General features: G+C 42.1%; 2 protein-coding genes across 2 annotated transcripts in view; one reads left to right on the top strand and one right to left on the bottom strand.

Moving 5' to 3' along the window:
• Window positions 1-16,166, bottom strand: part of MED12L (mediator complex subunit 12L) — a 262,912-nt gene that overhangs the window by 105,582 nt on the left and 141,164 nt on the right. The window lies entirely within an intron of this gene.
• Window positions 2,331-5,872, top strand: P2RY13 (purinergic receptor P2Y13). The gene is made up of 2 exons (XM_084842043.1): window positions 2,331-2,391; window positions 4,613-5,872. The coding sequence occupies exon 2, from the start codon at window positions 4,628-4,630 to the stop codon at window positions 5,636-5,638; it is 1,011 nt and encodes a 336-aa protein (XP_084698169.1). The 5' UTR covers window positions 2,331-2,391; window positions 4,613-4,627; the 3' UTR covers window positions 5,639-5,872.

Here is a 16,166-nt window from a genome sequence, read left to right as displayed (position 1 = left end):
GGAGTGCACACACATGCGCGCGCACGAGCACATGCACAAGTTCAGTGGAAAACACACAAGACTAGGGTATCACAGGGTAGTGGTGGCAAAGGTCCCCTAAACAAAGGGCCATAGGAAGGGCAGGGTGGTCTTTAAGAACCTAAGAAGAGCAATGCTGAATCAGAGAAAAGCCCTCTCTAGTCCAGCATTCTGTCTGCACAGTGGCTAACTAGATGCCTACAGGGAGCCCATAACAGGACATGAGTGCAATAGCACCCTCCTGTTCCTTAGGGGCGGGGTAAGGTCAGCCTCACCAGTGGGCTCTCCTGAAGCCCCAGGCCCCGGAAAATGCCCCACAATACTGTCCTGCGTAAAGCTGAGCCTGCTGGTTTATTAGGCTAAATAATATATGCTTTTGTTAAGATCAGATGCTCAGGCCTGTACCATAATCTGACTGCCTTAAAATCAATTCTGGTTTGTAATGCAAGAGTAGACTTCAGGAACACAGGAAGCGGCCTTATACTGAGTCAGACCCTTAGTCCATCCAGCCCAGTATTGTCCACACCGACTGGCAGCGGCTCTCCAGTGTTTTAGGCAGGAGTTTTACCAGCCGTGCCTAGAGATGCCAGGGATTGAACCTGGGACATTCTGCATGCAAAGCAGGTGCTCTGTCACTGAGCTACTCTAGTTTGATAGGTTAGATATAACAACAGATGGTTTGCTGTGAAAAAGGAAGTGTAGCTCAATGGTAGAACACACAAAAGGTCCAAAGTCCAATCCACAGAATCTCCAGGTAGGACTGGGAAAGACTCCTGCCTGAAACCCTGGAGAGGCACTGCCAGTCAATATAGACGACAGTCAGCTAGATGGACCAATGGTCTGGTTCAGTGACTGCGTATGGACAATTGCAGTGGGGGAGGAAGCCATCGTGGCTGCTCCGCCCGTGCACATGACCGCCATTTGCAATATTCCCCATGCTGCAGCATCGTACCCACCCTACAACCCACAACACGCAGTAGAGGCTGTAGGGAGGGTATGAAGCCTTCCCCCACGGGCTGCCATGCTGCATGCCAGGTTCAGACGACATGCCAACCCATGCTGCAGTGCAGGGAATAATGCAAATGGCAGTCACGGGGGTGGGATGGGGTTGGAGGAGCCAGAATGGCTTCTACCCCTGCTGCAATCATCCGAACATGTCCAGTATAAGATAAATTTCTGTATTTCTAAAAGCTCCAATCTTCACTGGGCTGGAAAATGCAGTTAGAAGCATTTAGAGGTCAGTCCTAAGGGACTGATGCTCTATAGACAGAGGACTGAAAGATCAGAGCCCTCCATCTATCCTAAGCCCTAGTGGGAGGGGCTACAAAGACATTTTCACCTCATAGTCCTGCTTCCTTAACATTTTTTATCTAGATGGGCCTCTCAGCTCATCAAGCTGACCTACCTCTTGGTGGATGGGGAGGAGAATGGAGAAACTCATGGATACTGTGGATGCACAGCCTCTCCTTCCCCTCCACTCCCCCTTTTCTCCCTCCCAAGGTTACTTTTAGGACCTCTGAAGAAAAGCCACTGCAGAACTATGGCACCTGCAAGGGGTTGAGCGGATGGGAAATCCAAGTACAGATTTCTCTCTCCAAGGTCAAACTTGAATCTACAACCTTGGAGAGGGAAATCTGCACCAACCTATGGTTCCTAGGAGCATATGATTGTTCTGGTCCTCCCAGGATCGTACAATTGGTCTGCCCATTATAATTCATATTCCATCCATTTGTCAGAACTCTAGATGATGTATATAGACATGCTAAACATTGTATAGAAGAGAACATTTGACTAGAATCAATAAAATTACAAATAAAATAAAATAAATATTTGCAGAAAGAAAATAACATTTAAATGGTCTTAACTTTGTCTATTGGGTGGTACAGAAATATAGCTTCAGCTATTGGGCAGTATAGAAACGTAATAAATAAACAAATACGCTTACAAAAATATGCTAATTGAAAGTCCATGATAAATAAAATGTTTTACACTGCATGGAATTATTTCATCCAATTTCTATTTCTCCTGCCCATGAGGTCAGTTTTTCCTGGTATTTTTTCTTGTTCCCAACCTTTGTTGAAAATTGTTCCATGCTTTATCTCATGTTTTCATATTTTCTAATATATGTATATTTTGATCACAAAGCAACAACAACAAAAACATACTGAGTAAGATGGACTCAACTGTCTGAATACCTTCCTTGCGATTTGTATCTGGGAGGGGCAGGGGAGAGAAACACTCTGATGAAAAATGAGGAACAACAAAAAATATAACATGCAAGATTGCTTGTGAAACCTATTTTCTCTGTTGCTGGTACAGCTGCAAGAGTTTGTCTAGTACAGAAATAGCAGTCTCATATTCCTGTAAAGAGAGGTAAGTTATTTCCTTCATATGCTTCTCTTACAGATAATTATTATCTAGTTATTCACAGAATGCTTGATTTACAGAACAAAAAAAAAAGCATAGAATTCACTGTTTATATGGGAACTGTATTTATATAAACTAGCCATTCTAATTACACTGGTTAGAGATCTAAACTTATCTGCTATAGTACTTCTGCTAGAGGATACTTTAACAGGGCTGTGATTAGCACAATGACGTAGAATATTTGATATATAATACAATAAGTTTTCAAGAAAAACAATACTGGTTAGAGTTGGGCTGTATCACAGCATCACTTGCTAAGCTGGATGTATTTATTATTACATTCTTGTCCCACCCGCCCCCCTGCCTCCCATGAAGCTCGGAGTGGCTTACACGGTTCTCCCTCCAGCCATGTTATTCTCACACAAGCCCTGTGGGGAAAATTGGGCTAAGAGATAGTGAGTGTGTGACTGGCCCAAAGTCATCCAGAAAGCTTTCTGGCCATGCAGAGATTTAAACCTGGGTCTCCCGGATCCCCTAGTCCAACACTCCACTATACTCTACTGAGTACACCATTGTCCAAGGTATTTTCTGATCGCAATAGCAGTGATCCAGAGAAAACAGCAATTAGTCCCTAAAATGAAGCAGGGTCTTTATTTCCCCTCCTAAATAACAGCCCTCCCACACCACACTGTATGTCATGTCTGAAACTCAGTAAAATTTCAAAAGCAATTAATAATGTAATACAGAACTGTGCCACCTATGTTGACCCTGCTAATCCTCTGGTTTACTGTTTGAACTAGGAGGGCGTCATCATGATACAATCGCCATATGGCTTGGAAGTAGCAGGTGCACATCTGACACCTGAAAACATCACTGCTTATAAGTAGCCTTATTGCCTGGGGAACCATGTGTAGCTTGAATCTTTCTCAAGGATTCAATGTAATTTGAAGCACTGAGGTCCACCTGGTGCCAGGCAAAGATTTTAAATCATGCTGTAGCTTTTAACATTGTTTTAGCTTTGTTGATGTTTATTCTCTGCTCTTCATTTTCTTTATTTTTAACACTATGTTTGATCTTATTGTATTTTTAGCAATTTGCATTTTTAATTCATTATTTTTTAACTCGGAGGCTTCCGAGCATCCTATCCAGGCTGGGAGAAGCGGTGGAGGTGATCTTTGGCCTCTCCATCCTCCCATACTGCATTTTCACTAGACAAGCTTTTTTTGCCCATCTAGTAAAAGCATTTCAGGGGCGGGGAAGGCAGGAGAGGCTTCAGGATAGCTTGCATCTTAGCCTCTCCAGTCCCCTCCCCACGAGGAGGTCGAGGGATCGGAGCTCTGATTCCCAGTTCCAAGGTCGAAGCACTGTCTCCAGCCTCGGAGAGGGGGATCTAAAATATCCTATGGCCCCTCAGACACTGTCTAGGGGCCATAGGATTGCTCCCTAAGCCTATAAATGTTTGCAAATAAAATAAATAATGTAACTGGCTTTTACATCTTATTTATTTACAATATTTATGTATCGCTCCGCATCAAATGATTTCAGAGTGGTGAACAACAAAGATAAAAGGATACAACACCATAGTAAAACATAGAAAAAAATTTAAAAGAAACAAATTCTGAATACTGGTTATGCAATTTCAGGCTGGTTATGCAAGGAAGGCCTCTTGAAATAACAATCTCTTCAGGTGGCACCGAAAGCAACGCAACGTTGCCGCATGCCTGACCTCCAAAGGCAGAGAGTTCCACATCTTCTTTCCACACTTCTGGGGATTGTGATAAAAGAAGAACTCAAACATTTCCCCATGGGGGGAAAGCATGTACTCCCCATGGGCACAGATCACATATCTTCCAATGGGCAAGAAGGACCTCTTCTTTGCATAAGTCACTAAAAGTGTGGAAATAGGCTCACACACTTCCATATTATGTACAAAACCAAGCCACCCTATTGCTTGGTAAACATTAGAATCTAATTACTAGATCCTAACTAGGCTAATATTTACCCAGCAATAGAGGGGCTCTGCATATGCTGTGAAATGCATTTCACAATATTGTTTTGCTCTTAAAACCTGCATCTGAAGAATTATGTATAACTAAAAAAATTTGCTTCCAGTATTATAAATTTAAATGGTCCAGTAAGAGGTATTTTCTTAGGTGTTTATAAAAAAAAGCAATACTTTTAAATTTTGAATGAAAACTTAACATTCCCTAAAATATTTCTTCCTCAGTCTCTCTTTCAAACCATGAATGGAAGCATCATCATGGCTAATGGGACAACATCCTTCTCTGGACAATGCCACCGAGACACCAGAATAACTCACGTGGTGTTCCCAGTCTTGTACAGCATTCTTTTCCTTGCTGGGTTTCTACTGAACAGTCTGGCTGTATTGGCTTTTTTCCAGATACAAAACACATCGAGTTTCATTGTGTATCTTAAGAATATCGTGGTTTCTGATTTCATAATGACACTTATGCTGCCCTTCAAGATTCTAACAGATTCAGAACTGGGATTGTGGCAACTTAAAGCTTTTGTCTGCCGTTTTTCAGCCATAATATTTTATGAGACCATGTACATAAGCATAGTGCTGCTCGGACTTATTTCTTTAGACAGGTTTCTCAAGATCATTCGGCCATTTGGGAAATTTTGGTTGCGTAATGCAACTTCAGCAAAAATTCTCTCAGGGTTTGTCTGGTTCTTCTTTTTTGGCCTCTCCTTGCCAAATATGATTTTGTCAAACCGTGAAGCTACACCACTCTCTGTAAAGAAGTGTGCGTCACTAAAGAATCACTTGGGACTGAAATGGCATGAAGCGGTCAACTACATATGCCAGTTCATCTTCTGGACCGTGCTGATCTTAATTCTCTTATTTTATATAATTATTGCAAAAAAGATCTATAGCTCTTATATAAAAAGTCAGATAAAAGGGTGCAAAATTAAACAAAGAGCTAAGAGTAAAGTATTTATAATTGTAGCTGTTTTTTTCACCTGTTTTGCCCCTTTTCATTTTGCCCGTGTACCTTACACTCTTAGCCAAATTGGCAAAAGTACTGACTGCAATATACAGAACCAATTATTCTTAGCAAAAGAAAGCACTCTCTGGTTAGCAACTACAAATATATGTATGGACCCTCTGATATACATATTCTTATGCCGACAGTTTGTAGAAAAAGCTTTCTGTGTGAAATTACGAAAATCTAAATATACAAGTCAAGAAAGTCAAACTATTGCACTGGACACTGGAATATCTGCATAGACTTTTTGGTTTGTGGCTTTTTCTTATTCTGAAATTTGTATGGCTTCATTGTTACATTAAAACACATTTTAATTTCAAGAGACTTTTGTTTGATGCAGATCAGTTCTGAATTGCTGTAATTTTCCCTGTGGCGTAATTACAGTGCTCACTTTTCTATTCATTTTAATTGGTTATTATGTTCTGTGAAGATGACACTGATTTTCCTAAAAAGCAGACATTAAAAACTATGCTTGAATATTGACTGCCAATCTACTGATAGACTTAATGTTTCAGATTAGAAACAATATATGTGTGCAATATATGGCACACTCTGTAAGTGTTCAGCTGTTATTTCATAGCATCTCTATTATCTGAGCTTTATCTTTCACCTCTTCTTGTATGGAAAACAATATATATCTATTAAGCAATTGGGAGTCAGAAATCCTTGGGGCAGGGAATGCTTACCAAATTTGCAGATGACACAAAATTGAGTGGGATAGCTAATACCCTGGAAGTCAGAAACAAAATTCAAAGTGATTCTGATAGGCTGGAGCGCTGGGCAGAAAACAACGGAATGAAATTTAATAGGGATAAATTTCATATCCCAAAAGGGGATATTCATGACTGGGCAACAGAAGTTATAATCTTCTGGGTCCAGTGAGATTTCTTAAGAAATAGTTTCATGAACACCATCCTTTAAGGCAGCCAAGACCATTCATTGTTTCAATTAGTACCTCCTGACCTGTCCAGTCAATTCCCTTAGGCCTGATGTAACTAGCCAAGATGGACATGGGTCAAGGAATACAGGAGGTTCGGCAAGCTTCTCCAAGTACCTTATTTATTTATTTAAAAAAATATTGGCTGCCTTTCGGGGCAGAAGTCCTCTCAAAGCAGCTCGCAGCAATAACATACATTAAAACAGTTAAAATATTAAAAGCGATAAAACACAAACATAACAATAAAAACAACAATAAAAGCTTATTGTTCTACCCTTAAAATGCCCAGCAAACTTCTCACAAGCAGGCTTTCATAGGTTACAACATAACCTTCCCAGGAGTCCAGTTGTACAGCACCTTTACAGTGATAAAGAGCTCTCCTGGACACCTATCCAAACTTGCAATGGAAGCAGAGAAGTAAAGTTGCTTCACCACCCTCACTGCTACAAAGTTGGCACTTACTTGTGTCCGGTTGTAATTGTTATGAGACTTGGCCAGTGGCTCTATTTTGATACAAGCTGTACTTTTAAGTGGATCTTGGCTGCATGACACAATAGGAGGAAGGACGCAAACCTAAAAGTTATCAGAAAAACATCTATCTACAAAAGGCTAGGGATGTACGAAAGTCACTTACCTTTCGCGGATTATGTTGATGGGGGGGGAGGCGCTCCGTCCCTCCCCCCAGAATCCTGGACGGGGGGGGAGGCGCTCCGTTCCTTCCCCTCCGGAATCCTGGCTGGCTGTGCTCCGCAGGGGTTCTGCGGAGCCGCCAGCCAGCTCCGTCAGCAGCCGGACATCCGGCCGCTGGCTAGCAGGGACACAAATGGCGGCAGCCGTAGCTGCCGCCGTTTGCATCCCTGCAGTCAGCCGTGATAGGCTACGTAAAAGTTTACGTAGCCTATCATGTCTGACTTAAAACAACAACAACAACATGCATATGCAAATGGCGGCGGCCACGTAGTTTTATTTTTTTAAAAAAAAAAGTCAGACGTGATAGGCTACGTAAAGATTTATGTGGCCTATCACGTTTTTTTGTTTAAACCTAGCCATGATAGGCTACGTAAATCTTTACGTAGCCTACCACGTCTTTTTTTTTTAACTGGAAATGGCGGCGGCAGCCGGTCGGAAGACTGGCCGCCGCAGCCACTGCCACTGCCACCAAACCGCCGCTGGAGCTGCCGCCAGAGCCGCCGCCACCAGGAAGATCCGCCCCAGGTAAGTCTCGTCCCGGGGGGGTGGGGGGGCAGACTGTTCCGCCACCGATTTCGGGGGGCCGAATGCGCTGGCATTCAGCCTCCCCGAGATCCGTGGTGGAATTCTCTGACATCCCTACAAAAGGCTTCCATCTCAAGCCCTGGGGAACTTGGAAAGGGCTTCCCTCTCTTTTAATAGCTGTGATATATTTGGCTATTTTTAGAGGCTATTTTATTAAGTTTCATGTTGCACCATTTTTACATGCACACACAAAAATGCTGAAGAGTGCCCGCAGGACTTTGGCAGGGAGTTTGGGGTGAGACACTTTATTCTATTCTTCTGTTCATTACTTTTTCTATGATCTTCACACTCCTAACAGAGTTCTTACTTTGCGTTACTTTGCATTCCACATGTTTTTTGTGTGTTATGTTTAGACATTTTAATCTGACATCTTATGCAGTCATAGAATCATAGAATCATAGAATAGTAGGGTTGGAAGGGGCCTACAAGGCCATCGAGTCCAACCCCCTGCTCAATGCAGGAATCCAAGTCAGAGCATCCCTGACAGGTGGCTGTCCAGCCTCGTCTTGAACGCCTCCAGTGTGGGAGAGCCCACTACCTCCATAGGTAATTGGTTCCATTGTCATACTGCTCTAACAGTCAGGAAGTTTTTCCTGATGTCCAGCCGGAATCCAGCCTCCTGTAACTTGAGCCCATTATTCCGTGTCCTGCACTCTGCCCGGCCCTCTTCTCTGTGACAACCTTTCAAGTACTTGAAGAGCGCTATCACATCTCCCCTCAGTCCTCTCCCCCCAAAGCTAAACATGCCCAGCTCTTTCAGTCTCTCCCCATAGGGTCCTGTCTCCAGTCCCCTGATCATCCTGGTCGCCCTCCTCTGAACCCCCTCCAGCCCGTCTGCATCCCTCTCCAAGTGCGGTGCCCAGAACTGGACACAGCACTCCCCAAGCATTCTGGGGAGATTCAATCCTCTCAATCCATTCCATTTCCTTTTTACCAATCCCATCATTGCTGAGAAGTTAATCCACAAACTTCTTCTCCGGGATGTTCATTATGTTTTTCTTTTGAAATTGTAGGGCCTGGTGATCCCCACCTTCTACCAATGTACTGCATAACCAAAGAAATGCATGCCAATGGGTTCAAATTACAAGACAAAAGATTTTGACTAAACATTAGGAAGAACTTCCTGATGGTCTGAGCTATCTGACAGTGTAACAGACTGCCTTGGAAGATGGTGGACTCTCCTTTATTAGAGGTTTTGAATATCCAATATCCACAACTAAAAAAAGATATTGTAGAGCTGGAAAAAGTGCAGGAAGGTGCAACTAAAATAATCAAGGGGCCCTTGAAACATCTCCCCTATGAGAGAAGGTTACAACTGCTGGTATTGTTTAGCTTGGGAAAAAGGAGGGTAAGGGGAGATATTATAGAGGTGTACAAAATTAGGCATGGTGTGGAGAATTTTCTCCCTTTCTCATGATACTAGAACCCAAGGTCATCCCATGAAGCTGACTGTTGGGAGATTCAGGACAGATAAAAGGAAGGACTTCTTCACACAGCACATAGTTGCACTATGGAATTCACTACCACAAGATGTAGTGATGGCCACCTACTTGGATGACTTTAAAAGGGGGTTAGAGAAATTCCTGGAGATGTCTATCAATGGCTACTAGGTTTATTGACTGTGTGCTACCTCCAGTACCAGAAGTGGTATGCCTATGTACACCAGTTGCTGGGGAACTTGGGTGGGAGAGTACTCTTGCATTCATGTCCTGCTTGTGGGTTTCCCTGTGGGCAGCTCATCGGCCACTGTGTGAACAGAATGCTGGACTAGATGGACCTTTGTTCTGATCCAGCATGGCTCTTGTTATGTTCTTATGAAGAAGAGGCTGGAGGGGCCCCTATCAGGGACGCTGCAACAATGGATTTCCTGCATTAGCGGGGGGTTGGACTAGGTAATTTTTGATGTCCCTTCCAACTCTATGATTCTTAATGTACTAGGTGCTTTGAATTCCACAAAATGTACCTGCATAAACTATGCAATATCATTATACAATAGGTATGTACAAATTAACTATGACAGCTGAGTCTTTTTCTATTGTCATATTACTGTTAGGCAGGAAACCCTTTCAGTGTTTTATTACTTCAGAAATTCCTAATAGGATTGGCTCAAGAAGTATTCATGGACCTATCTATGCTTAATATAGGAGCAACTTTTAATACTTCCTCACATCAAACAAATGGAAAAACCATTTGCAAACAGCACTCCGGACATGTTATTCCTTGAACATAATAAAGAAACTGGTGATTGGCTCCTGAGTGATCCACTGCTGCACAGAAGGACAGCGGTGTTGCAGCTGAGCAACTGCCTACCCCCTCTTCCCTGCCGGGACCGCACACCCTCACTCTCCCCCACAACGTTGTTCCCAGGTAAGCCAGGAGCTGTATTTTTAGCAAAGCCAGAACCTTGTGGGAATTTATTAGTGCCATAAAAACTGTTCTTTATAATATCATTCATTAGCTGAACTCATTTTGTCCATCTGTTATTTGTGTTTCAGCAACAACTCTAAGTTAGATTCTTTTAGCCAGTGTGGTAGAGTGACTCAAGATTTCAACCAGGAACTCTCTCTGGGTGGCCTAGGCTAGGAATAGTGAATGCTTACTTTGCACAAGCAGGATTGTTGGGAAGATGAGTGAGGCAACCAAAAAAAAGGGGGGCCATGAATGCCAAATATGCAGTTTTAACACCTTCATTATCAACACAGAGATTATCCAGCAGTGAAACTTACCCACCCTCAGAACCAGAAGTTACTGTAAGCAAAATACATATGTCATGAACCAGAAATGAAAGATAAATGAATGACCTGTGTACCGCAGCAACAATTGTAAAACTCCAAAGATTTCAGAAAAGCTAAAATTTCACAAGAAGCACTGCAAGACTCAGGCCCTTTTTGGAAGAGGTTTTGGCAAGTACCATTAGCAGTGGCTACTACATGCTGTAGTATCAGTCATGGCAGCTAAGAAGCAGCTGAGAAAAGAGGAGGGCCTATGCACTTAACATCCACTGTTGCTGAGAGATGACTAAAGCAGGCAAAGGGGGAGGGAAAAAAAAGAGAAAAAGGCCTTACTTGTGCCTGGCAGGTGCTGTGATGCTGCACCTACAGAGGCCACTAGTGACCTGTGCTGACATGAACTGATGCTATCACCAGCCTACGGTTAGCAGCCCGTGATAGCGGTTGGTAAATGAACTGATGCTATCATCAGCCTACAGTTAGCCATCAGTGGTAGTGGCTGGTAAATGCACACGCTCACCCCTTCCCTACTCTGACTGCTGCTTAGAAAGGGTTGCTAGATATCACCTTTTAAAAGCTTCCACCGAGTACCATGTTATCCACTCAGTACATTTCAAGTGAATACAACCTTGAGAAGAAGTACTGAAGGAGAAGTCATGTACCATGATAGAAAGATGTCTGTTTCTATTTTCTATTTTCTGCTGTATTTAATAAGCAACAGATGATTACTTAATATAGCATGTAAATATGTGCTGGCAGGGTATACCCGCACCAACAGTAAGGGGCTTAAACTTAATGATGGGTGTAACCATGATATAGAATAGAGTTGCTCCTTAAATCAAGGGTGCGCCAAAGGTTTGAGAAATACTTGAATCATCTGCATTTCAGTTCCTTTCATCTTTTAAGAAGTGAGGCCAAAAATCAAATATTTATAGTAAGGAAGGGCAAGATGAGAGGCTAAAGTAACTACATCAACTTCCGCCTTTTTCTGGAAAAAAAACATTTTTTTTTCTGGTTTGTACTACAATGATCAAAGTGGCATGAGAAACATGCTCCTGGTGGTTCCACATGGACCTATGGCCCAACTGATGTTGACCTGGAGAACAGCCTTCAGTGTGGTGCCCCCCCCCCGCCACCTTTCTTTGGAACTCCCTGCAGGCAGGTGCCAACACTGTGTTGCTTTCACCACCTCCTGAAAACAGCTCTTTTCCAGGAAGCATACCTTAACTAACCAGGGCATGGTTTTCATTGGCATTCTGCTTTTAAAAGAACCATTTTAATAATGGTGTTTTAATTCTTTCTGTCTTTTTACTTTTTTACTTCTTATGTTTGATGCTTTGGAATCTGTTTTAGATATCGAGCGGTATACCAATGCTGTAAATAAATACATAAATAAATAAACATTAGCCTCACAGCATGCTGAGAAATATCGTTAGTATATTAGTTTTCCTTCATTTCTTGGAGAGATTTGGGCCAGATCTACACCTTGTGTCTTATCATTACGAACCCATCGTGGTAACGCTATATCCCTCTTGCGCATTTATACCTCATAAGACACACGATGACATTTGTTGTGGTATTTTGGATAATGTGGAATAAAAAGCATGAAATGACACTACAAAAGTGGTATACCGAATGTGTAATGTGCCCCAACAGTTATCAGTGCACTTCAATACCACTATAAAGCAGTAGTGTAGATGTAGCGTAAGTCAAAAAGCCCAGATAACAGTGATAACAGTGGCAGTGCCAGAGGAAACATTTTGTACAAATAAAAGGCAGAAGACATTCTGAAAGGGCAAAATTTAACTTCAGGTTCAGAGGCAATATGCCACTGAATACCCTTTGATAGTGGGCAACAGCATTATTGCTTTCATGTCCTGCCTCCGGGCTTTCCAGAAATTTATGAGTGGCCACTGTGGGAAACAGAGCCTGATCCACCACAGCTCCTCCTCCGTTCTTCTCTCCTGCGTATGAACTGCTAGGATAAAAATGCAGCAAATTTGTTTGCTCAGCATCAGTAACTGCAGTTCTGAGATCATCACCATCCAGTCCCTGTGGCCATTAGTTCTCTGTTTGCACAAAGAAGGGAGTAATTTTTCATTTGGGCCACTGGGCCATCCCGATGTCATCTGTGATGTAATTAACGTTAAAGCACTTAGCCTTTTGCATACTTCCCTTCTTTTATCTATAGAGGAAATGTCTTTAAAGTATTCCCACATAGGGTTTCTCTTATGACTAACAGCCATTGCCATTTGTGAGGTTAAGGACCCTGCACACTTGAGAATTTGGTTTTCACTTTTTATTTCCAGTGTTTCTCCTTCCTCTTTTACTCTGCCTTAGCCCAGCCCCACCCTCACAAAAATAAAGCAGCAGCAGCAGCAGCAGCAGAAGGAAAGAAAGAAAGAAAGAAAGAAAGAAAGGGCCTACAACTGATAAGTAGAAGTAAGGTATCATAGTTGCTAGGCAAACTAAAGCAGTCCATTTTCATGAGAAGAAATTGAAATCCTGTATTTGATAGGTAATATAAATATTCGGAGTTCAGAAATAATCAGATTGGTCCTTCATTTAGATAGAAAAGCTTTCTTTCATTCAAGGCTGGACAACTTGTGGCCTTCCAAATGTTTTGAACAACTACTATCATCAGCCCTAGACAGCATAGCCAGTGGTGAGGGATGATGGAAGTTGTAGGCCAAAATATCAGGGGGGAACACATTGCCCTCCCCTGCTATTCCATCTAGCTGGTAGCAGCATTGATACAGTTTGGAGATTAACTGTACGGCCAACATGCTTATATCCAGATTAATTAATATTAATCTAGTTATTATATAAGATAAATTTAGGTGCAGTCCTATTGGGCTGACACCCACTAGATGGAAACCTCCAGTCTTGGAGGCTTCTGAGTATCCAGTGCCCTGCCGGGCTACTGCCGGTATGGCGTGAGAAGTGATGGAGGTAATTTTAATCTCTCCATCCTCCTTTTTGTAAGTTTTCCTCTAAACAGGCCTCTGAGCCTGTCTAGAGAAGATGTGCTGCTGAGGGCCGGGCTAGGACTAGAGAAGCCATAGGATTTTTTTTCTCCTGGCCTCTCCTCTCCCTCCAGAACCTCCCATTTTTGACTGTTACAAGGTCATTCAAAGCCGTTTTTGCAGCTTCGGAAAGCAGGCACTATGGTTCTTTCCGTGGCAGCTGTGAGGGGATGGGGGCAGGGGAAGGATTAAATCTTAAACCCTCCTCCCAAAATCACAGCAGTGTCTAATCCCAAAAAATCCTATGGACTCTGGAATGTTCTCCAGGGACCATAGGATTGCTCTCTTAGTATTTCCATTAAAAAGAAAAAAGAAAAATCTGATTAAAATAAAAATTAAATTAGATTTTAAAAAATTCAAATATCGGACTTTTTCAATCTTAAAAAAACTTTTTTAAAAAAAACTGCAGCCCACATCAGTGCAAAATAGGCCTTACTATAACAAGGTAACAAAGGGGCTTATCATGGAGCAGCAGCATAACTTCTAAAGAAGCTCTCCAAATGAAGACAGTTCTACAGTTCCCAGTGGCCAAATCCACTTTCTTACAAAGAGGGGTGACTGACCATTGCTGGTAGTATTGTTATAGCAATCATAAGGTGTTTTTTTAAAAACAAAACAAACAAACAAAAAAGGGAAAAGAGAACACAACCAACACACATTGCTTGTCTGGCATTTCATCTAACATACTATAGAGTTGGCCTTTAAATATTGCCTCCTACCTCTGCTGAAACATCTTCTGTTTCACCCAGCCAGCTACCAAATTCTGACATGTCTCCCCTGCTAGTCTGTTACTTCTAAAAACAAAAGAATACAGCGAACAGTCAGCTTGAAGGTAGTCATAGATTCTTTTCCAGGGTTTGCTCCCACCCTGCACCATCTACTTTGTATGGTATATGGTATGGGAAGTTACCAACTTCATGGTGTGTCCCATTATATGCTGACTAAGCTTGACAGGCCTCAACTTGTGAGTTGGCAAACAATGTGCCTAGTCTAAAAGCAACACAGAGCTCAATTTTAACTGTTTTTAACTACCATGATTTGCATTAGCATTTTAAAGTAACTGCTAGGATTGGCGGCATGTTTACAAAAATATGTATGCAGCCTCAGTGTGCCTGTCTGAATGTTTCTGAAGTTAATACTCTCTCATTTATTTCACTGGATATCAACAATATGCACCAGACCTTCTAAACAAGCATGGAAATATAAGATTGGGGCTTAAATGTATCCTTAAATATATCCTTTATCATACAAGGCTAAAATTCCTGCAATTTACTGGGGCTTCTGCTTCCAGAATCTTTGTGGGATTAGATCGGGTCCTTTCCACGTAGCTTTTTAAAAAAACTAAAGTCCTATGTGTTTCATTACAAAGCCATTAGGTGGCGCTGTTGTTTTATTTGCAATAAAAGCGACTTTAAACAGTATACTCTCATTTATGGTGGGAGGAGGGTAAATGCTGGACTTTTGTCGTCATGGAAAACAACACAATAGAGCTCACAAAGAGCAGGAGATTCCCTGGAGGAAGGCTGTGTTGTGTACAGAACCCGCAAACTTCTGTGAGTAAGCAGAATAAAAGCCCCATGTGAAGGAGCCCTTATACCCACTTCTAACCAATTTTACAGGTTATGCTCCGAATTTGTCTGACCAACCTTAAACAGTCTAGTTTAAGGTCCAAAGCACTCCCAAACTTGGAGAGGCAGCCAGCACGGCTCTCTTTCTGCCAGCTGCAAGCAGAAGTGGGTGGGTAGCTCAGACTCCTGGGTCTGAGGTCAGAGCACTGTCTCTGACCTCAGATCCAGGAATCTGAACCATCCTACACCCCCACCCCCTCCCCAGTGCTATCTAGCAGCCATAGAATTGTTCTCCCCAGCTGTTCAAATAACTGATCTGTAGTAAGTCAGATATAAATACGAACTTGCACTTGTTCATGCATGGGCAGGGTACAGTAAGTAACACTGAAAGTGGTACAGGAAACAAGGTATGATTTGGACATTATGAGAATGCTCTTACGACAAGCAAACAGTCCTTCTTAATCCACAGATACAGGAGCAATCCTGCTTGTTTAGAACGGATCTGATGACAAAACTCCACAAAATATTTTCCAGTTTACAAACTGCATGCGAAATTAAAATGGCTGGATTTCTAGTATTTTTAACTTTAGCTGAAGAAAAAGAGATGACGCTTGCAGATAAATAATGTAATCACATTTCAGAAGATGTGAAAGGCAGTTTTAGCCTACTTCTTCATCCTGGAGGACACTAAATAATAAAACATGGTTGTGGAAGATGCTTCCCACACAGGTATGAGACAACAAACAAGAGCCAGCAACAAATGCATCATGAGGTGAATTTTCATCCCATGTGAGGTTTAGCTTTACCTATGAAAACTCATGCCACAGAAAATGTTAAGTCTTTAACAAGACCGGCTCCACAGAGTGGTGAAGTTAGGCATTTGTCCCAAAATCTTTGCATGAAGCACCCATAAAAGTAATAAGCACTGTGAGAAAATTCTTGATGTGCATTCTCTGCCTCTTCCAGGTTAATGGAAAGCCAGCAAGGATGCCTTCCCTAGGAGTCCCCAACATCTTGCAATAGCACTGATCTAAGAAAAAGTGCCACAAACCCTTCATTGTTTTAACGTGCCACAATCTATCACATACAACAGACGTAACTTACAGTCTTCTTCTGGCCTTCTGCATTTTTGTCTGTAGGACAAAGTTACTTTTTAAAAATGAAATATAACTTTTATAAACAGCCTGTACAAATGTAAAGCATGTTTTCTAACTCTTTGCAGTTGTGTAACAATT

This window comes from Heloderma suspectum, chromosome 3 (assembly GCF_057233095.1).
Source record: "Heloderma suspectum isolate Gila_16-S chromosome 3, 16-S_ref, whole genome shotgun sequence".
NCBI lineage: Eukaryota > Metazoa > Chordata > Lepidosauria > Squamata > Helodermatidae > Heloderma > Heloderma suspectum.
The sequence above is the reverse complement of the archived record's forward strand: the minus strand, read 5'-3'. Positions and strand labels throughout refer to the sequence as shown.